Below are 22,279 nucleotides of genomic sequence, written 5' to 3'. Positions count from 1 at the left end.
AATAGAGTTCATATGAATACGCATACAATCCTTCCAATAACCATAGTTTTCACCATTGAAAACTGACGTTTTGTTATATGCCTCATTTGGTTCGGAAGCCATAATCTAATAAGTGAACTTGAAGCACAAGATAAACTGATGCTCTTGATACCACTTGTTAGACGATGACAATGATCTTGAAGGGGGATTGAATAGATCGTTAAATAATATTTTCTTATAAAACTTATGTTTTAAAAAATAATTTTCTATGGCAAGTGGAAATGAATTTGGATCGAATCTCGTCTATCCAAACTGTTATTGGTAGGATCAGATGTGTCTATAAACCGTAATATAAAGTATGCTAAAGATGAGAAAATCCAATCAACAAGTTCAATATAGTTTGTTTGAATATAAATTACACTTAAGATAAACGATTTTCAATGAGAAGTAAAAATAAACTTGACAAAGGAATTTTGACGAACACTCGGTGTGCAGTAATTTTATTGAACACTTGGTGTGAAATACAACAAGCTTGATTCTCTTTGTATTTAAGTTACAACAAATGAATTGCAATGATTTAGCTTGCAATGGATTTACACAAATTGTTTTAAAAACTTCAACATAAACAGAATTTTCAATAATTCAAATTACACACTAAGTATGATCAAAATCTAAAAAGAAATTGAGAGAGAGAGAGAGAGAGAGAGAGAGAGAGAGAGAGAGAGAGAGAGAGAGAGAGAGAGAAAGAACACCAAAGTTTATTGAATGTGGATTTCTTTTCTTTGGTTGAAAGCCTCCTAGATGTAGGTGATCTTGCACTGAACTGGGTTAACAATTCTCTTGTGTTCTTTATTACTTTCTTGCTTTAATTGCTATTTGTTATATGTCTTACAAACTTTTTTCTGGTATACATTGTCTTAAACATTGTGTCCAATATATGTCCCTGCGGTAGAACATAATTTCAACATTGAGTAGTGAAATAGGTTTTCTATATTGTTTTATATGAAGAAGATGAAGATGCATTTAAAAATTTAAAACAATCTATTGATGAAATGTTGATTTGGTTCTAAATGAGTTATAAAAGTTGGATAATCATAATGTTATATATTAGAATTTTATATGGCAAACACCATGACAAAAATAACCGACACATACACATCAAAATCAAATAATTCATATCAGTGCCATTCAGTCTCATTCATTGATTTTGACTAATATAATAAACGAAAATGATTAATATGGTTCGTTTTGGACCGTTTAAGGACAGTGATAATGTTTTTTAAGTTAAGAAATTAAAATTAAACTAAATATCGAAAAAAAATATTGTGATTTAACTTTCATCATATTACTTAAATCAAATTATTCTAATTAACATTAGATATTTTTAAATATGAATAAATTCTAGAAATAAGCCCAAATCATATTTAATAAAAAGATGCATTTATTTCATTAGATTCATATATAGTACATTACATTTTATATAACATCATGAATATTGATTTAAACTCGATCATCACCACCACCTCCAAAACCACCTCCTACACCCCCACCATGACCACCTCCAAAGCCGCCTCCCGCACCTCCTCCAGATCCACCCCCGAATCCTCCGCCTGCACCTCCACCTCTTCCACCACCCCCACCAATGCCTCCTCCTGCACCACCACCATGTCCACCTCCAAAGCCACCTCCAACACCTCCACCTGCTCCAGAACCACCTCCAATGCCTCCTCCGGCACCTCCTCCTCCACCTATACCACCACCACCGCCATTTCCTCCTCCCACACCACCACCACTACCACCTCCAAAGCCTCCACCTGTACCACCACCTCCACCTAATCCACCACCATGTCCACCACCGATTCCTCCTCCTACACCACCACCACTACCACCTCCAAAGCCTCCACCTGCACCACTACCTCCACCTAATCCACCACCATGTCCACCACCAATTCCTCCTCCTGCACCACCACCACTACCACCTCCAAAACCTCCACCTGTACCACCGCCTCCACCTAATCCACCACCATGTCCTCCACCAATACCTCCTCCAACACCACCACCACTACCTCCTCCGAAGCCTCCACCTGTACCACCACCTCCACCTAATCCACCACCATGTCCACCACCAATTCCTCCTCCAGCACCACCACCACTACCTCCACCTAATCCACCACCATGTCCACCACCACTACCTCCTCCGAAGCCTCCACCCGCACCACCACCTCCACCTAATCCACCACCGTGTCCACCGCCAATTCCTCCTCCAGAACCACCACCACTACCACCTCCAAAGCCTCCACCTGCACCACCACCATGACCACCTCCAATTCCTCCTCCACCACCACTCCCACCTCCAGCCCCGCCTCCAAAGCCACCACCGGCTCCAATACCTCCACCGTGTCCAAATCCTCCTCCAACACCTCCACCACTACCACCCCCAAAACCTCCACCTGCACCACCACCTAAGCCACCTCCACCGAAGGTGTCAACAGATTCTTCTTTTCTTAGTGTTCGGCATTCAAATGTTCCTATCACCAACGCAAATATAAAAGCAAGTACTGCAGCATACTTGTGTAAATTTCCCATCTTAATAAGACAGAAAATTGTAGTAGAGCCGTAAAAACTTGCTTTGCTCTTGTAATGAGAAAGCTAGGCAACTGGAGTTCTATTTATAGGAGCACATACCATTAATACACAAAGACTTAGGGACATCTCTCATGTACTGTAGTTCTTCCGACTAACTAACATAGCCTAAATTTCAAACTTGTTTGAAAACAATCCAATGGCTGCTATATTCATAATTGCTATGTCCCCAACCATCAACAACCTTAGTCTTTTTCATAAACAATATATTCTCGCGTACCTCCAGTAGTGAACACCGTTAAATAGTTGTAAAGGAATAGAGAAATAAAAAGAAAAGAGATCTGTTAAAACTAAAAAAACAGAAATAAATAGAGTAGAGGCTAAAAAGTGATGTGTAAAAAAAGAAGACTTGTGAACATGTTAATGTTTTGCCAAGTGCAATTTCTAAATCATTTTTTATTTTATTTAAAAGACGTTTTTTTAACTAATATAAAAGTAAAGTTTTTATTTTCATTGATAAAATAGTTTCCAAAATAAATAAAACAAGGCCATCACATGTATTGACTAAATCAAGGATATATATATATATATAAAAGCATTAATTAGCTTCTTTTTATTTTCAGTTCTAAGTAAACTCTGTAGCTATCAAAACAGTGATTGCATTAATGAATCGATGAAGAAACTCACTTTTTCATTTAGTTATTGTCATGTATCACTGGCAAGCATGTACCCACCATGTATATAATTGTTAGCCTAAAACCGAGTATGTCATGTGATTGGGTAGAATATCAGCAATTAATGTCGGTTTCAAATTTAATAATATATAGTAATCTGTATTAGAATAGAAGTACATGAACGGTTGAAGATAACAAAAAAAATATAAAGTACTTTGTATTGGAAGATTACCGAGGGTTTATCAACCGCCGCAGAGCCCTCAGTAAAACCTTCGTTGGTAACTACTACTGCGGCCATGCACGCCCAACGTATTATCCACGGCTAAGCCTTCACCACACTAAAAAAGATTTTTATTAACATTTTTTGACTTTTAATAACACTTTTAAGCGGTATTAAAGCCTCTGTTATTATAGTTTGGATACGTATAATAGCAGCGCAATTATGCTTCTATTATAGTTTGAGTCTTTAATAACGATATTTCAATAAGAGCTATCATATGTCTTTTGGAAAATAAAATTTAATAACACTTTATAGACAAACGTTGTTATAGATCCTACTTTTATAAAAAAGTTGATATCATTAAAGAGAAATTATTTTTAAAAAAATAATAAATTATAAATTATATTCTCTTCTTCTCAAAATAAATGTCATAATCGATACTTTCATACAAATTAAGATAATATAAAAAATGAAAAATAGAAAACTATTATTTTATTAAATTATAAATATTAATTAAATAGTAGAATTGAAAGATAATATTTAAATTTGCATTAGAAACTAAATCTAACATATATTTAAGACAAATTAGTTTTCGAAATCAGATACTAACTTTAGGAAGAAGAGAATACTATTTAATCATTCAACTTACTCTCTATAAAATAATCTTGTAAATATGAAAATGACATGCTTCATCATAAAAGTAAAATTATAATATACTAATTTGATAATTTGTGACATAATTTTTCGAAGAATGAATGTGAAGTATGAAATTATTAATGTTAAATTTATACTTTGCGTAAAAATATGTTTGAGGGAAATATTATATATATATATATATATATATATATATATATATATATATATATATATATATATATATATATATATATATATATATATATATATATATATATATATATATATATATATATATATATATATATATATATATATATATATATATATATATATATATGAACATGAAATTGTACATAACTGCGTCAGATTCGATCATAGAAAATATGTTAGTTCAGGAGGATGATAGTGGTGTCGAAATAGTCATTTATTATCTCAGTCGACTGTCATATCATAATTTTTAATCCTAAGATTTCACATATCATTTGCATCCTTACATACAAATAAGATCACACCTTTGTCATTTCCCTTTCATCTTTGGGGTTTGTCTTTTGCAGGGATCCTTAAACACCTCTTTGTTGGTATTTTACCTTTGTGTTTATATGTTCATTGATTATCTAACCACTAATCAAAATAGCAAAAATATGTTTTGTTTTCTTTAAGTTTATTGTGCAAGGTACTGCATTTTATCAAGAGCATCAAGTATGGTTCCTCGGCTAGGTTTTCTTTGATTCCTCAGCAAAGTATGTTCAACCATTGATTCTCAAGGGACTATCACTCAAAGCGTGATCTCTAAGGCTCTGAAGCATCTTTCAATCTTATTTTGATCAAGAGCATCTCAAAGTTTTGTTGCTTATTTCTTAAGAGAAGTCAAAGAATCATGTGTTTATTTACATGTCTTATTCAATAAGTTACCTCAAACTTTGAGCAATTCAATCAAGATACATTCAAACAAATCTTATTTTGAGTTCATATGATCATCCATGTACCTTGAAATGCAATAAAAATCCAAGTGCACAAGTCTATTCCAAGAGGTTTGGCCAAAAAGTCAACATTTAAAGTCAAAGTTCAAAGGATCACAACTCCTTCAATTCTCAATATTTTTGAATGCTTGTTTTTGCATATGAATCTTCTCAATATGCTCTACAAGTTATCTTTACATGACAAGAGCCAAATATGTTTGGAGGATCATCAAAAGTTTGAAAATATTATAAGTCATTTGTGGATTTAGTGAAATTTGACCTATTTTTAAGTGAATTTTTCTCAACTTTCAAGGATTATAACTTCTTCAATTTTCAACATTTGAGGCTGAATCTTTTTTCATAATATCATTTATGATGCACTCTACAAGTCTACTTCAAGGATCAAAGTCAAATTATGCTTGGAAGACCATGGAATTCTTTAAGACATTACACGTCATTTTCTGCCATTTGGGACTTAGAATTTTCTAAGTCACATGACCAGATTTTCGTGCCAACTTCAACATGTCATAAATTTGTGCACAAGCATCCAAATGCAACCTTTCTTGGCACATTATAATATTTGATATGATGTCAACACATTGCAAGAAGAATGGGATCAAAAAACCTCCTGAGAAAGATGCCTCATTGAGTTGAACATGGTAACTTGGAACTAAAGAAATTACCATGATCCGAAATTTAAAGTTCACTAATCTCAATTGTAAGCCAAATTAACACGCGGTTTGGACCTAAACATGTTTGATCAAGTATCCAGAAGTCAATTGACACTTAAAACACATCATTTGACTGCGTTTTGATGGATTGGAAGTCACTTTTTTCTCACATTTTGATCAAATTAGTTTTGCATGAATAAAACTTGATTTCACACGTATTTGGATCCAAACACATTCCCTATAAATAGAGCAACATATTGCATTCATTTCCAAGCTTTTGAGAGCCAAGAAAATCCTGCTTCTCTCTGAAATTTTTCTAGAAAATTATACTATTGTATTTTGAATTCCAGCTTGTTTGATTCCATTAGCATGTTCGACATTCTGTGAAGTTTTTGTAACAACTCCCAAGCTCTAGGACCTTCTGATGTTCTCTAACCAGATCGAGCTTCATCAACTTCTAATCACCATATGGACAAGGTAGTTCTAAGCATCACTTGAACTCAAACAAGTTACCACACTATAGTCTTTCACCCTCTGATGCTTTCCCCTAACTTATCTAGTGTTGATTGATCGTGTTCATCATTTAATTTAATTTTTCGTGACTTACTTGCTTCTGAAACTTCTCTGAAAATCTCCATGCTTAGTTTAGATAAATGAATTTGGAACATGAGGTTGAATTCGTGATGAGGAGGCGATCACATTGGTGGTAGTATCATGTTCTGAATTTACCAAACAATGAAACTCCGGTGAGGGACCATCGAGGAAGATGACCAGAGTTATCTCAGGTCATCTGAGTTTGGCTGGATACGTTGGTCATTTGAAATGTTTTGATTTGCCCAATTCGAATTAGATCCCGTGTTTCATTTTTGCTAATTTCCATCATGCGCCCTAGCTTGAGGATTGTTGGATCTACCACATCAATCAATGAGGCCAGATCCAATGCTCCATATTTTTTCTGATTTTATTTATTTTTCATTTTTAATTCCTTTTTCTTTTAAAATTCATAGAAAATTCATTTTGCATCAAAAAAATACCAAAATAATTTCTAAAATTTTATTTTCTTTTTCTTCATCTGATTTTTATTTTTCAAAATTTTATTTTCTTGATTTTCTATTTTTCTTGGATTTTCTCTTTTCTCCTCTGTTTTAATTGGTTTAAAAATACTTTTATGCATTTTAAAATTCTAAAATATTTATTTTATACTTCATATTTTATTTCCAACCTTTCATAATTTTCTTGACAATTTATTTAGTGTTTTGAAGGACTTTATTGATTTTCTCTTTTATTTCCCCTTTAAAATTCATTTTAAAAATATTTTTAATGCATTTATTTTATATTATTGCATTTTATGCTTGTTTGACCTTTGTTGACTTCAGTTGGCCTTGGGTCATGGTTGTTTTGATCATAGGTCTCATCAAACTCAATGGATCTTGGGTGTTTATGGGGTGAAAACTCTAATCCACCAAAATGGATGATTGATTTTGATGATGACTTGATCAAGCCTTTAATCCAATTTGGGTGTGATTTCTTTTGTCCTCTTCTTCTTCATCTCTTTCTTTTCCTCTTGATCAATTGTATGGTTTGTTTCCATCTTGTTCATGATGTGTGGATTGGTGCTTGATGAACTTTCATCATTTCAAATCTATCTCCTAATTGAACATGGATCATTTAAGGTACTTTAGATTGATGTATAAGTTTGTCCTAAGTACTATGAAGCATTGGTTGATGTAATGGACCACTCTCATAGCCTTTGTGCTTGATCAATCCTCTTTTTTGTGGCATAACTTTATGAGAATGATTTACATATCATTTCCCTAGCATGTATTAACACAAATATTATTATTGTCCGGCCTCAGATAGTTGTGACTTCTACATAAGTCCAATTACGATTGCTTAACATAGCGCTAAATTTATTCCGAAAGCAAGTCATTTTCATAAGTGAGATTGTAAGTCTCATAATCCTCGTGATATTGTGTGAAAGATATTGCTTCCTTTTCACTTAGGAGAGCTAGTGGCATACTTGTTGATTTCTTCCAAGTTGGAGCCCTTCTCATAGGTGATGTAGAGGTCCATATTTTCATACATATGGGTGAATAATTGAGTGTTCTCCAAAAAATGGAAAATTATTTTTCTCTTTTTTATCACTAATATCACTTACTAACATATTATTGTATTAATTTGACTTTGATGTCATTTATCTTATACTCTTTATTCTTTTGTCATTTACTTTATGTTTTTATTTTTACCATCTCATATCATATTGTTTGTGCCTTTATTATTTGTTATTTCTTTGGATTTCTTTTGAAGACTTGGCTTGGTTACTTTGGTTTCATCTGATTCGTGGTTTATTATTTGCTTATTTGGCTTGCTTGAGGCTTAATCCAAAGGAGAGAATTCTTGCTTACCTTACGTCATAAAGCTTGCTATCTCTTGGTTAGATATTTCCTCCCTAGCTTTTACTTTATGCTCTAGAATAGTCTCTTCTTCTCCTCTCCTTCTTTGATTTTTAAAATATCCTCTCTCTTTTCAAAATTGAACCACTTTCTCAATAAAACTTTGACTTTTGTCAAGTAATTTTCAAAATATTTTCTTTAATAAATGCTAATACATCTTAAGCATATTCAAATCAATTTCAAAAAAGATTTAAAAAAATACATAACCCATTGAAACCATTTTGTGCCCTTTGTGCATTTTTTTTCTCTTTTAAAACTCTTTTTCAAAGTTTAGACATGAGTCATTTCCATAGTTGAGATGTAATTCTCCTATCTCCATAGTATTCATGATAATTCTTTTCCATCCAAGAGAGCTAATGGCATACTTGTTGATCTTTATCCAAGTTAGAGTTATTCTCTATGATGATGTAAAGTTCTCATACTTGTGGGTGGCTAGTTGAGTATTCTCCTTAAAATGACAAAATGTTTTTTCATTAAAAATGAATCAAAACAAACATCTTTGTTATTTTTACCATGAAATACTAGATTTTGATCCTCCATTGCACTTTGTTGGCACATACCCATGAGACTCAAAAAGTCTTGGCAAACACAAAAATGATAAAAACATTTCACTTCTCATCTCCCCAATCTTTTGCAAACAACATCATTTTAAAGTCAAAATTCACAGATTTTCAACGAGGTTCGTATAGAGTACTATATATGTTTAGGGTGCTAATACCTTCCCTTTGCATAACCAACCCCTAGACCCTTATCTCTTTTTATTAGTTTTGTTTTAAAACTTCTTTGGGTTTTGTTCGTTCTTTTTCCCATTACTTTGGAAATAATAAAAGTTCGGTGGAGACTCTTGCTTTGTGAGTTAAGTTAATCAATAACTTAATCCCAAAAACATTTACCGCTACAGAAAAGTGGCGACTCTGCTAGGGAGTAGTCCTCAGTGGGTTTACCCTATCTTTTTTTATTTGTGTATAATATGTTTGTTGTTGTATCTTATTGTTTGTTCTGACTAGGTTCTTGGTGATCTCTGTGTGGTGAGATAAGTCATATACCCGTACTTGAGTGCTTACGTGGAGTTAATCCTTAATGAGCTGACTTGAGATCCCCTGCTAAGTGGATGCCCCTTTGGGATTACTGATGTCTTACGAGTATTCATAATTGGCATTAGTTTTTTCGACCTGTGAGTATGAGAAGCTGAGGACCTTAGAACCCTTAACCCATATTGGCCTTTTAGGACGTAGTGTGGTGGGTATTCAGGTGTAGACTTGAATTAGTTGTTACACGATACTACATTTGACGAGTTCCTCTTGAGAATATTATTGGTTGGCGAGTAGTTGTTTAAGCCGGTAATATACAAAATATGGAATTATGACTATGGGAACTTTTTAGAACCTTTGGCTCCATGCTCGTGACTCCGAACCTTTGGACCTTGTTTGTGTGCCTTGGGTGATATTATTTGTGGTTGTTGCATCATGAATTCATTGCATTCATGATCATTTTTCTCAGTTTTCAAGGTACATAGAGATTCTCTTTGCAAACATCGCAAATATTTTGACTATGGATATTGGAAGAAGGAATGCTCAGAAATACAGTTTCAAATGTCATGATCTTAAGGAATTGAGAAAGCTAGCGTATTTTGTGGATGATCCTAAGGATTTAAGAGAAAATTTTGGAAGGCTTTTGTTTGTTCTATCTATTGATGTTGAAGATGGTATTCTTTGTACTCTGGTTCAATTCTACGACCCCGTCTACCGGTGCTTCACTTTCCCTGATTTTAAGTTGTTGCCTACCATGGAGGAGTATGCTTATCTTTTCGGTATGCCAGTTTCTGATAGAGTTCCTTTTAGTGGTTTGGAAGGGATTTTGGAGTCTCAATTTATTGTTGGAGCTATTCATTTGAGTAAATTTGACATAGATTCTAATCTCACTGTCAAAGGAAGTATCAGAGGGTTGACTTTAAAATTTATGATTGAGAAAGCCTTTTCTTTTGCTAATGATGGTAGCATGGTGGCCTTTGAAGCTATTCTTGCCTTACTCATCTATGGTTTGTCTTGTTTCCCAATATTGACAATTTTGTTGATGTTAATGCTATTAGGATCTTTTTAGATGAATCCTGTTCCAACTTTGCTTGGTGACACCTATTTCTCCATTCATCATAGGACTTATAAGGAAAATGGAACTATTTTATGTTGTGCACATTTGTTATACAAGTGGTTTATTTCACACTTGCCTCAACCTCTCATCTTTAAAGAAAATAAAGGTTGTTTAAGGTGGTCTTAAAGACTAGCGTCTCTCACCAATGAAGACATCACCTGGTATTCTTCTATTTATGATGATGTCGAGATTATTGATAGTTGTGGGGAGTTCTCTAGTGTGCCTCTTCTTGGTACACAAGGAGGAATCAACTACAATCTGGTTTTAGCAAGACATCAACTTGGGTTCGCTATGAAGGACAAACATAATAACACTTTGTTAGAATGTTTATTTTTCGAAGAAGCGAAAGACACTCAAGGATTGAAGGCTATGATGGTGCATGCTTGGCACAATATTCATAGGAAAAGAAAAAGTGAGTTTGGATTGAAGAATTGTGTAGCTTTGGAGCCTTACACTAGTTAGGTGAAGAAGAGAGAAAGAGAATTCAATATGCCTTATGCTTATGAGATACCTATGTCTTTAGTAGTGGTCAGATCACCCACTATTAATATTGATGACATAGAGGAGTTGTAAGAAGCTTTGGTTAGGATGAAGCATGAGAAGGATGCTTGGGAATACAAGTTTCACTTTTCAAACCTCGAAAAGATAGAATTGCGGAAGTAGTTGAAGGAAAAGGACGACTTGATAGAGTTGCTTGAGCAACATGCTATGAAGAGGTCAAGGGACTAAGAGGATTTATTTTCCTCTAACATTTCATCATCTACTCATCCTCCTACTTCTGGTATTAGGAAAGGCATTGTACATCAGCTCGTGATGAAGAAGGATGCCATTAAAAAAAATTATGAAAGAGAGATCAAAAGACTTCGCAAGAAGTATCAACTTGGATTTGGGTCATCATCGGATATGATTCCACATACCTAGTTTTTTTCCTCTTACGTTATAGGATTGTCAAGATTATATTTGAGATTGTAATCCTTTCCATTATTAATAAGATGAGATTTTCAGTATTATAAAATGTTTTATTTCCTTTATGATGTTTGCAATTTTCTTTATATCTTGAAGTTCCCTGAAAACCTTGCATTTGCATTCGCATATCATGCATCATGTTGCATATTGGTCTTGCTTTGTGTGAGTTTTCCAGATGTCTTATTTCTTCCTTTTCTTGGTCTTCATTCAGACAAGCTATCTCACTAGTACAACGCTCGTTCTAATCAACATAAGAAGATGGATCATTTAGACCAAGAGAATCATGAACTCCGCGAGGAAGTAACCACTCTTAGGGAAAGTTTAGAAAGGATCTCTATTATAATGGAAGCTCTGGTGGCTGCTCAGAATCATCCACCTCCTTTTCAGACTCCGCTTCAGAGGACTATGATTTCTGAAATCACTTTTGTGCCCATTTTGGTGGCTCCGATTAGTGCTCTGTAGCACCATATGCGTCCGAGTTTTCCTTGGGGTATTCCTCTTCACTTTGTGCCTGAAGGATATCAACCAGATATTGAAGTTCCCGTTTCTCAACCTATTATGTTTGTACCACCTTCCATGGTCCATGTTGCTCCTTATATGGAAGAACTTGTTTCCCATCCTAATCAGAGTGAAAGTGTTTGTGTCTGTGAAAGGATGGATGAATTTCAAGATCAGTTTCAAGCAATGCAGAAAGAGATTCAAGCTCTGAGAGGAAAAGAATCATTTGGGAAGAATGTTCATGGTTTGTGCTTAGTTCCTAATTGAAGATCCCTCATAAGTTCAAAGTTCCTGATTTTGAGAAATATAAGGGTAACCTTTGTCCTTTGAGTCATTTGGTGATGTATGCTCGCAAGATGTCGACTCAAATTGATAACCATCAACTCTTGATTCATTACTTTCAAGACAGTTTAACTGGTGCTTCTTTGAAGTGGTACATGGGACTTGATAGCACCCAAATCCGTACTTTCAACAATCTAGGTGAAGCTTTTGTTCGTCAGTACAAGTATAATGTTGACATGGCGCCGGAACGAGATCAAATCTGTACTATATCCTAAAAGGATAAGGAAAATTTCAAAGAGTATGCAAAGAGATGGTGCGAGATTTCCATGCAGGTTAGTCCTCTGTTAGAATAGATAGAGATGACAAAGTTGCTTTTGAAGAATTTGAGTCTGTTTTAATATGAACAAATGGTTGCAAGCTCTCCCAGTGATTTTATCGAGATGGTCAACATGGGGATGAGACTAGAAGAAGGAGTTTGTGAGGGGCGATTGAAAGAGAGTGGTTCGTTTGACAGTTCAAGGAAGTATGGGAATGTTTTGACCAAGAAGAAGCAACATGATGCTAATGTTATTTCACAAGAGAAATGTATGAGATCTCCGAGAAGCAATCAATGTCATCAGCATGTAGCGTTAGTTACCCAAACTATTAATCTTGCTCCAGTTGTTCAAGTAGCACCAAATTATCAACCACGTTTTCAACAACGTACCCATCAATAGAATCAAAAGACCCGTGTTCAGAGACCGGTGCAATTTGATTTGATTCTGATGTCCTATGTAGAATTGTTTCTTGATTTGATACAAAATAGTTTGGTGCAGACTAGGACTCCACCAACTATTCCGAAGGAGCTTCTGTGGTGGTATAAATCTGATCATCATTGTGCATTCCATCAAGGTGCACCCGGTCATGATATTGAAAATGGTTTTGCTTTGAAAGCTGAGGTGAGAAGACTAGTGCAAAGTGGTATTTTGTCTTTTGAAGATTCTGGTCCTAATGTGCAAGCCAATATGTTGCCTAAACATGGTGGCGCAACTGTGAATATGGTCGAGGGATGTCTTAGAAAATATCGTGTCTTTGATGTTAATCTGATTATAAGATCCTTGGTCGAGATGCATGAAACTTTGTGCGGGATGAGTTATTATGAGCACGATCATATTTCTTGTCGTATTTGTTCGAGAAACCCTCGAGGGTTTGTTGTGGTAAAGAGAGATTTACAAGAGATGCTAGATCAAAATATTATTCAGATTACCAAAGATAGGGATGAAGATGAGCACGGTGTGAATGTCATGGTTCCTCGTTTCAATATCCTAGAACCAGTTGTGATTACCTACAATAGTCAAAAGTCTGTTGTTTCTCCTTTGGTTATTCGTCTTGCAGGTCCTACGCCCTATGAATCTGACAAAGTTGTTCCTTACAAATACAATGCTAAAATTTTGGAATATGGAAAGGAAGTCCCCATCCATTCCCTTTCTTCTGTTGTGAATATTTATACTGTGAACGGTGTAACCCGAAGTGGTCAAGTATTTGCTTATGTGGCTCTTAAAAGAATTGAAGATAGTTCGATGGGTAAGCAAGCTCAAGTGGAAACTCCTGTTTTGAAATATGGCCAGTCCAATGGTATGAACCAGAAACTGATCATGATGAAGTGCTGAAATTGATCAAGAGAAGTGAATTTAATGTGGTTGATCAATTATTGCACACCCCGTCCAAAATATTTGTCCTATCTTTGTTGATGAATTCAGAAGCTCACATAAAGGCTTTGTAGATGGTCTTGTAGCAATCTATATGGATCATGATGTAACAATTGGTCAATTTGATGACTTTGTGGCCAACATTACTGTGTGTAACAACCTGAGCTTTAGTGATGAAAAACTGCCTGAGCAAGGGAGGAAACATAATTTGGCTTTGCACATTTCCATGAAACGCCAAGAAGATGCACTGTCTAAAGTGCTGGTTGACATTGGTTCATCTCTGAATGTTATGCCAAAGTCTACTCTATCCAAACTCTCTTATCAAGATGCTCCGATGAGGTTCAGTGGGGTTGTTGTGAAATCCTTTGATGGCTCGAAGAAAACTGTGATTAGAGAAGTTAATCTCTTGTTGAAGATAAATTCATGCTTATTTCAGATTACATTTCAAGTGATGTATATCCATCCCTCATATAATTGTCTCCTGGGTCGTCTATGGATTCGCTAAGCTGGTGCAGTGACATCAACTCTCCATCAAAAGTTGAAATTTGTGAAAAGCGGAAAGTTAGTAATTACGGGTGGCGAATAGGCCATGTAGGTGAGTCATCTATCTTCATTTTTGTATATTGATGCTGAAGAAGCTATGGGAACTCCGTTCCAAGCTCTTTCTACCATTGATTATACTGTTAATATGAATGGGGCATCCATGACTTCTTTGAAGGACACACAACAAGTTATAGATAATGGTCAATTTGTTGGATGGGGATAAGTTGTTGAACTTGCTGAGAACAAAAATAGAGCCGGTTCAGGCTTCTCTCCTGGTTCAACTCGTAGATATTTCAAGCATATTCAAGAAGTTTTTCACAGTGTTGGCTTCATCCACTCCAAAGATCAATCTACTGCTACGATCCTAGAGGATGATCAAGAACAAGAAGCGCCAAACTTTGTGTCACACTGATTGATGTTCCAGAATTGGACTGCTGTTGACGTTCCCTCTATTATTCACTTGTAAAAGTAATATGTTTTTGTTATTTTAAAAAATCCTTTCACTATGCCAAAGGTGGAAGCGAATTTATGTGGGCTTTGTTTCAAATTTTATCATCATTAATAAAATATTATTTCGTTTATCCATATCATGTTTTCTCTTTTTTCTTTTTTTCTGAAAAATGGTAACATAAAATGCCAAGATAATCATCAGTTCTTATATCTGCATCATATTTGTGTGTTTATTTGTTCATATTCTAAAATCAAGCATAAAATTATTGTGCAAATTAATTGTTAAACTCATTGAAAACAATGACTTTATGCCCTCTCCCAACTTTGAATTCCTTGTGTTTGAAATGGATGAAGATGATGTTGAAGAGATTCCAGATGAGATTTCCTGTTTGCTTGAGCATGAGGAAAAGACCATTCATCCTCATGAAGAGCCGTTGGAAGTGATTAATTTGTGTTCTGAAGAGAACAAGAAAGAAGTTAAGATTGGGGCACTGCTTTGTTAAGATGCCGAGAAGAGGATGGTAGAGCTTCTTAGAGAATATGTGAATGTGTTTGCTTGGTCTTATCAAGATATGTCAGGTCTTAATACTGATATTGTGGATCATAGATTACTATTGAAGCTAGAGTGTCCCCCAATTAAACAGAAGTTGAGAAGAATTCATCCTGATATGGCTGCTAAGATCAAAGAGGAGGTTCATAAGCAAATTGATGCTGGTTTCCTTTTTTACTTCTAAGTATCCTCAGTGGGTGGCCAAAATCGTGCCTGTTCCGAAGAAGGATGGCAAAGTTCGGATGTGTGTTGACTATATAGATTTGAACAAAGCTAGCCTAAAGGATGATTTTCCTTTGCCACACATTGACATGTTGGTGGATAATACAGCTAAGTACAATGTCTTCTCCTTTATGGATGGTTTCTCGGGTTATAATCAGATCAAGATGGCACCCAAGGACATGGAAAAGACAACATTTATTACACCCTGGGGAACATTATGCTATAGAGGGATGCCTTTCGGTTTAAAGAATGCTGGTGCAACGTAGTAGAGAGCCATGACTACTCTTTTCCATGACATAATAAACAAAGAGATAGAGGTCTATGTCGATGATATTATTTCTAAGTCGAAGACTGAAGAAGATCACATTGAATATTTGTTGAAGTTGTTTCAGCTTTTAAGGAAGTTTAAACTCCGCTTGATCCTAATAAGTGTACTTTTGGTGTCTGTTCAGTAAAGTTGTTGGATTTCATTGTCAGTCATAAGGGTATTGAAGTAGATCATGATAAAGCTAGAGCTATTCAAGAGATGCCTACACCAAAGACAAAAAAGAAAGTCAGAGGATTCCTCGGGCGTCTAAATTACATCTCTAGGTTTATATCTCATATGACTACGATATGTGGGCCAATCTTTAAGCTTCTCCGTAAAGATCAAGGTTGTGTTTGGACAAAAGACTGCCAAAAAGCTTTTGAAAACATCAAGAATATTTGCTTGAACCTCTTATCTTGTCACCTCCAGTGGAAGGAAGACCATTGATCATGTACTTAACTGTGTTAGAAGAGTCCATGGGTTGTGTGCTTGGACAACAAGATGAAACTGGTAGAAAGGAGCATGCCATCTATTATCTGAGTAAAACTTTTATAGAATGTGAGTCTCGGTACTCCATGCTTGAGAAGACTTGTTGTGTTTTAGCCTGGGCTGCCAAATGTCTACGCCAGTATATGATTAATCATATAACTTGGTTGATATCCAAAATGGATCCAATCAAGTATATTTTTGAAAAGCCTGCTTTAACTGGGAGGATTTCTCGTTGGTATATGCTATTGTCAAAACATGATATTGAGTATCGTACTCAAAAGGCAGTTAAAGGAAGTATTCTTGGAGATAATTTGGCTCACCAACCAATTGATGATTATCAATCCATCAAGTTTGACTTCCCTGATGAAAATGTTATGTACTTAAAAGCTAAAGATTGTGATGAAGTATTTCCTGAAGAAGGACCAGAGCCTGGATCCTAATGGGGTTTAGTGTTTGATGGAGCTGTTAATGCTTATGGTAATGGAATTGGTGAAATCACCATTACTCCTAAGGGTTCTCATATCCCTTTCACTGCATGATTGATATTTTATTGTAAGAACAACATAGAGGAGTATGAAGCCTGTATCATGGGTCTTGAAGAAACTATTGATTTGAGAATTAAGATCCTTGATGTATACGGAGATTCAGCCTTGGTGGTTAATCATATTAAAGGAGAATGGGAGACTCGTCATCCTGGCTTGATTTCTTACAAAGATTATGCAAGAAGGTTGTTGACTTTCTTCAACAAAGTTGAGTTTCATCATATACCTCGTGAAGAGAATCAGATAGAGGATGCTTTGGCTACTTTGTCTTCTATGTATAAAGTAAACTGCTGGAATGACGTGTCCAGTATCAGAATTATGCGCCTTGCTAGCCCTGCTCATATGTTTGCAGCAGAAGAAATCATAGATGATAATCCTTAGTATCATGATATCAAGTATTTCCTCCAAATTAAAGAATACCCGCTTGGGGCATCTAGCAAAAATAAGAAGACTTTGAGAACACTGGATGGAAATTTCTTTCTGAATAAAGATGTGTTATACAAGAGAAACTTTGACATGGTCTTGCTGAGATGCATGGATAGACACGAAGCAGACATGTTAATGCGAGAAGTTCATGAAGGATCCTTTTGTGCTCATGCCAATGGACATACAATGTCTAAAAAGATGTTAAAGGTAGGTTACTATTGGCTGATAATGGAATCTGATTGTTGTAAATATGTGAAAAAGTGCCATAAATGTCAGATTTATGCTGATAAGATTCATGTGCCTCCTACTCTTCTCAATGTTATTTCATCCCCTTGGCCTTTATCTATGTGGGGAATTGATATGATTGGTATGATTGATCCCAAAGCTTTGAACGAATATCGTTTCATTCTGGTGGCTATTGATTAATTCACCAAATGTGTTGAACCAACATCTTATGCTAATGTGACCAAGCAGGTTGTCGTCAGATTTATCAAGAATCAGATTATTTACTGATATGCTATTCCAAGTAAGATCATTACTGATAATGGGTCGAACTTGAATAATTATGGAATTCTAAAGAAGACCTAAAATAAAAGGCATGAAAAATATGGCGTAGTTATGAAATCTCATAGAGTTTGTATGAAAGGCATAACAAATAGAGGAAATGCCTATGGTAAGTCCGGAGGTGTTTCTTCTCTCGTTAAGCATGGAGATTCTTAAAATGGTAATTAAGATGTCAACCAGGATGTTCCAGGTAACTTGTATGACATGTTGGTCACTGAGTTTCCAACTCAGAGGAAGGATGAACAAGTTGTCAAGCTCGATGAACAAGATGTGGTACTCAATGATCTCTTCAGATGATTGTACAAGTTTATGTTCTAAAGACAATAGCTATGAATGTTGACTTCAAGAAGAATAAGATAACTAAAAAGTTAAATCCCAATGATAAAGACATGTTCATATTGATAAGCCTATTGAACCCGTGGTTAATGAAGATAATACCACTACTATTTCAAATTGGATGAAGAGACAAATGATGAAGAAGATGTCCTAGACATTATGTCCACTGTAACAAGAACGTTTGAAGGGAAGAAAATTTCTATGAATGTCCCCTTTGTACCCATGGATAATGTTTCATTTCATTGTGAAACAAGTGTGTAAAAGAAGTATGTTTTCCAAATAAGGATTGTTTGTGAAAGAGACCTGGGTAAAGAAGCTCTTGATTATAAAGATATTTGGGAGTTGCTGAAAGCAACTGGTTTAATAAAAACTGTAACTAATGTTGGATTTGGTTATCCTTAGTTTATAATGGGATTTTTGGTTAAGAATGACGATATTACTCATGGGTTGCTAAATTTAAGTTGTAAGCTATTTGTTGGGAAAGATGTCATAGACACTAGTCTTCCCAATGCACCTATTGATAAAAAATGATCTGGTTTTTGATGGAGAAATGTTGGAGCTTTTTCACCTCAACTTGTTGTTGTTGCTACTGCAATTTTATGGCATATGTTCTTGTGTTCTTGTTATATAGATTTTGTTCCCATTATGGGTTGGATTTTTCTGTTAACCCTTGCCCATTTTGAGAAAATTATGGGGAAATGAGGATATTATGATATTCAAGAAAGAATGTTGCTTCTATCTGGTGTTCATAAGAAGATGTGTGTTATCTTCTTCTATAAGCTAATGCTTATAGACTACTTTTAGTTAACATGTTTTGGTTTTTCTGCACTATGATACTTATGTCATGAAGAATGTCTGGAAGAATCTGCCCAACATCTCTCCTGTTGGCAGGATTTACTGATGTTTTGTTGTTGTTACTCTGTAGTTTTTATCTGTTGAGGCAAATATGAGGGAGAAAAAGGCACACCAAACTTCTCTCGTTTCCTTGAAGAAGTGTTAATATATGTTATTTGTGCTTTGCCTAAAAAACAGCCACCGAGAAGATTGGTGTTCCTTTGGATTTCTTATTTTCTTAGGCAAATTAGAAAGCAAGATATTGTGAAAGTTATGGAGCACATCTTGGGTCATTTGGTTCTATGTATGATTCCTGAGTTGGTTCAAGTTTGTTCAATGTTCAAGTTTGTTCAAGTCTAAGTTTCTACTAAGGTTGCTTGAAAGAAAGGTTTGGTTGTAAGAAACTTGTTGAGAAAGATGTCTGGAACATGTTATGTGATATCTTGGTGTGCAGAGTTCTCATACTACATTAAATGATCACTTCAACATTTGGTTAGAAAACCTTTAATAATTCTTATACGATGAGAATTTACTTATGGAAGAAGCTTGTTAATCCAAATCTATTTGGAAAAGATTCTATACAAATAAGCCGATTGGATTTTATTAGATTTGAATTGAATATAATTGAAGATTTGATTGGATTGGATTTTCTTTGAAGAAAAGATTCATCTAAATATGCCTTGAAGGAAGATTTGTTTCAGATTTAGTTTATTCAAGTTTGTGCTGAAATTGGATATGCAAAGACATTGATTGAAGATTCATTCCATGAAGAGATTTAATTAGAAATGTTTTAATTACAAGATTTTAATTTCCACTAAATGAGAAAATCTTCAATCTCTGTTATAGAGGATTTAAAGTGTGATTCAGTTTCTGTAAGAGATTTATTCTGAATCCTTTACATGAAAAGTTGGAATTGTGATTTATATCAAGTAAATATTTTATTTGATTTGTTCATGATTCATAGTTTTGTTACATGGACAGATGTCAGGCCAAATGTTCCATGGTCTATGAGACAAGTGTCTCAAACTGTTACTTGGTGAGAAAGATAAATTGAAGTAGATCTTGTCCTCTTAAGATTTGTTTCTTTTTCTGTTATATCAGATATATAAGTGTGCTAGCTTGAGTTTGGATTTGGAAAAGATCTTATTTGTTCAAGATTTATATAAATCAAGGATCTCAATCATCCTAATAAAGATTTGATTGATTATGTGAGTTTTTGGAAGATGTGATATGAATCAAATACAACAAGAATAATCAAGAGATTCATATTTATTCAAGGAGATCAATCAAGATTAGAAATCATCATTATTGAATATTGATCTCGTGTGCTTTTTAGAGGTTCATCCGAAATCATGACGTAAATTCTCATTGGATTTTGGAGCTGGACTTTTGTGGCTATATAAGGAGTTCATATCCTTTGGGAAGACTAAGACCCCAAGAGAAATTTTCTACTCCTTAGGTGAATTTTGTTTTAGTTGAGTCTTTGTTTTTGTTTGTATTTTGTACACTCTATTCATGTGCTTCAAATCTGAAAGAGTCGAATAAACTATTGAGTTTTAAGGTTGTTATACCATCCATCTTATTATTGTAATTGTCCTAACACCTTGAGAGTGTTTTAGTGAAAGTGAGAGGGTCTCTTATTCATGGAGAGCCTAAATGAATCTTCACGGGTAGTATTAGGAAATTGTCCTTGAACATAGAGACTTTAGAGTAAGACCATTTGTCCTTATGACTATTGGGAGTAGAGTCATTCTATGGGAAATCCTGAAAAGAAGTTCACAGTTAGTATTAGAAAGAGATGCATTGAATAAGGTTTGTCATCTAAGACTATTTGTACTTTTACTATTGAGAGTGGGTTTTCTTTCTTGGGTTGAATAACCCCTCAGAAGTAGGTGACATTGCACGGGACACGGGACACGGGACTAAGTTAACAATCTTGTGTTTTCTTTACTACTTTATGATTTAATTCCTATAAAATGTTAATATGCTATAAGCGTTGTCGCGATGCGAAAAATACCTGGAGTGCTCGCACGCTTGAGATGATGACAGAGTCGCCACCAAAATTTATTTATTCCAAAAGGAAAGAGAAAATACCGATAAAACCCTTAAAAGAAAAGAAAATGGTCGTCGGAACCAAATTCGGTTTCGGGAGTCGATTTTGCAAGGGGAAGGTATTAACACCCCTCACATCCCTTGTACTTGATTATAACCATTTAGTTAGATTTTGAATAGAATGTTAACTTACGTCATTTGGTTTCTTCTAATTTTTAAAAGTTTGTAAAGGAAAGGAAAAGGCCGCAAAAAAGGTTTTTACTAGGTTGCTTGACAAGATTGCAAGTCTTGCTCCTACGCATCCTTAAGTGTGATGAGGAATTAAAATCTACGTAGTTTTGGGCAAGAAAAAAGAAAATTTTGGGTTTTTTGTTATAATGCTTGATGAGACGTTAAGTCTCTCTCCTATGTATCCCCAGGTGCGATGAGGAACTCAAATTTACGTAGTTCTTAAAAGAAAATGAATGTTTGTTGGTTGACTTTAGTGAATGAATGTTTAGATCATATTCTAGTAGTTAAACGTTGTTGTATTCTCGCAATTGGAGGCTTAAGTGTTTGTTTTTATTGCGGAAGAACAGACTAAACAATGTTCATTTCTGAAAAGATTTATGATTACGTAGGGGATAGAAAAGATGGTTTGATGTGTTGAATTGTTTTTAGGAGGATGTATAACACTCGATAAGACCAACACGTGTTCCTTTGGTCCAATTATTCGAGGTTTCAAGGAGTGTGTACCCCATTGTACCTTTTTCATCCAAAGTTTTTATGAAATTTATTTGCGGAAGACAGACGTTCAGTAAGAGCAAGACGTGTGCCTCAAGGCTGATTGTTTGGGGTTTTTAGGAGGGTAAACTCCAATGTCCCTTTTTTATCCAAGTTTGATTAAGTGTTTTAAAATGAAAGAAGAATGCTCGGTAAGACCGAGACGTTTGCTTCGAGGCCGATTATTCAAGGTTTCACGAAATGTACACTACAATGTTCCTTTTCTTCGGATTTTATTAAGAAAAAGATTTTAGTGAAATGTTTACGATAAAAAATAGTTTGGTATTGAGCATTTTGGTTCGTATTTTGAAATGAGTTTGAATTTTATTTTTGAAAATACTTGATGTTAGATCAATATTTTTTAATATCTTTGAAAATAATGGTTGATTTTATGTACTAAAATATTTTTTATTAACCAAAATAAAAAAATAAAAATAGTGAA

At 34.8% G+C, this 22,279-nt stretch overlaps 1 protein-coding gene across 1 annotated transcript; it reads right to left on the bottom strand.

Moving 5' to 3' along the window:
* Nucleotides 1-1,400: 1,400 nt before the first annotated feature.
* Nucleotides 1,401-2,862, bottom strand: LOC127073160 (glycine-rich cell wall structural protein). The gene has a single exon (XM_051014280.1). It carries the CDS (start codon nucleotides 2,563-2,565, stop codon nucleotides 1,480-1,482), a length of 1,086 nt encoding a protein of 361 aa, XP_050870237.1. The 5' UTR covers nucleotides 2,566-2,862; the 3' UTR covers nucleotides 1,401-1,479.
* Between the last annotated feature and the right edge of the window lie 19,417 nt (nucleotides 2,863-22,279).

The sequence above is a fragment of the Lathyrus oleraceus genome, chromosome 4 (assembly GCF_024323335.1).
Source record: "Lathyrus oleraceus cultivar Zhongwan6 chromosome 4, CAAS_Psat_ZW6_1.0, whole genome shotgun sequence".
In the NCBI taxonomy this organism is placed as follows: Eukaryota; Viridiplantae; Streptophyta; class Magnoliopsida; order Fabales; family Fabaceae; genus Lathyrus; species Lathyrus oleraceus.
Note: the sequence above shows the minus strand (reverse complement) of the source record. Positions and strands in the feature narration are given on the sequence as shown.

Excerpts from the sequence above, each read along its gene's own strand:
- LOC127073160 (XM_051014280.1), bottom strand. The coding sequence starts at position 2,565 with ATGGGAAATTTACACAAGTATGCTGCAGTACTTGCTTTTATATTTGCG.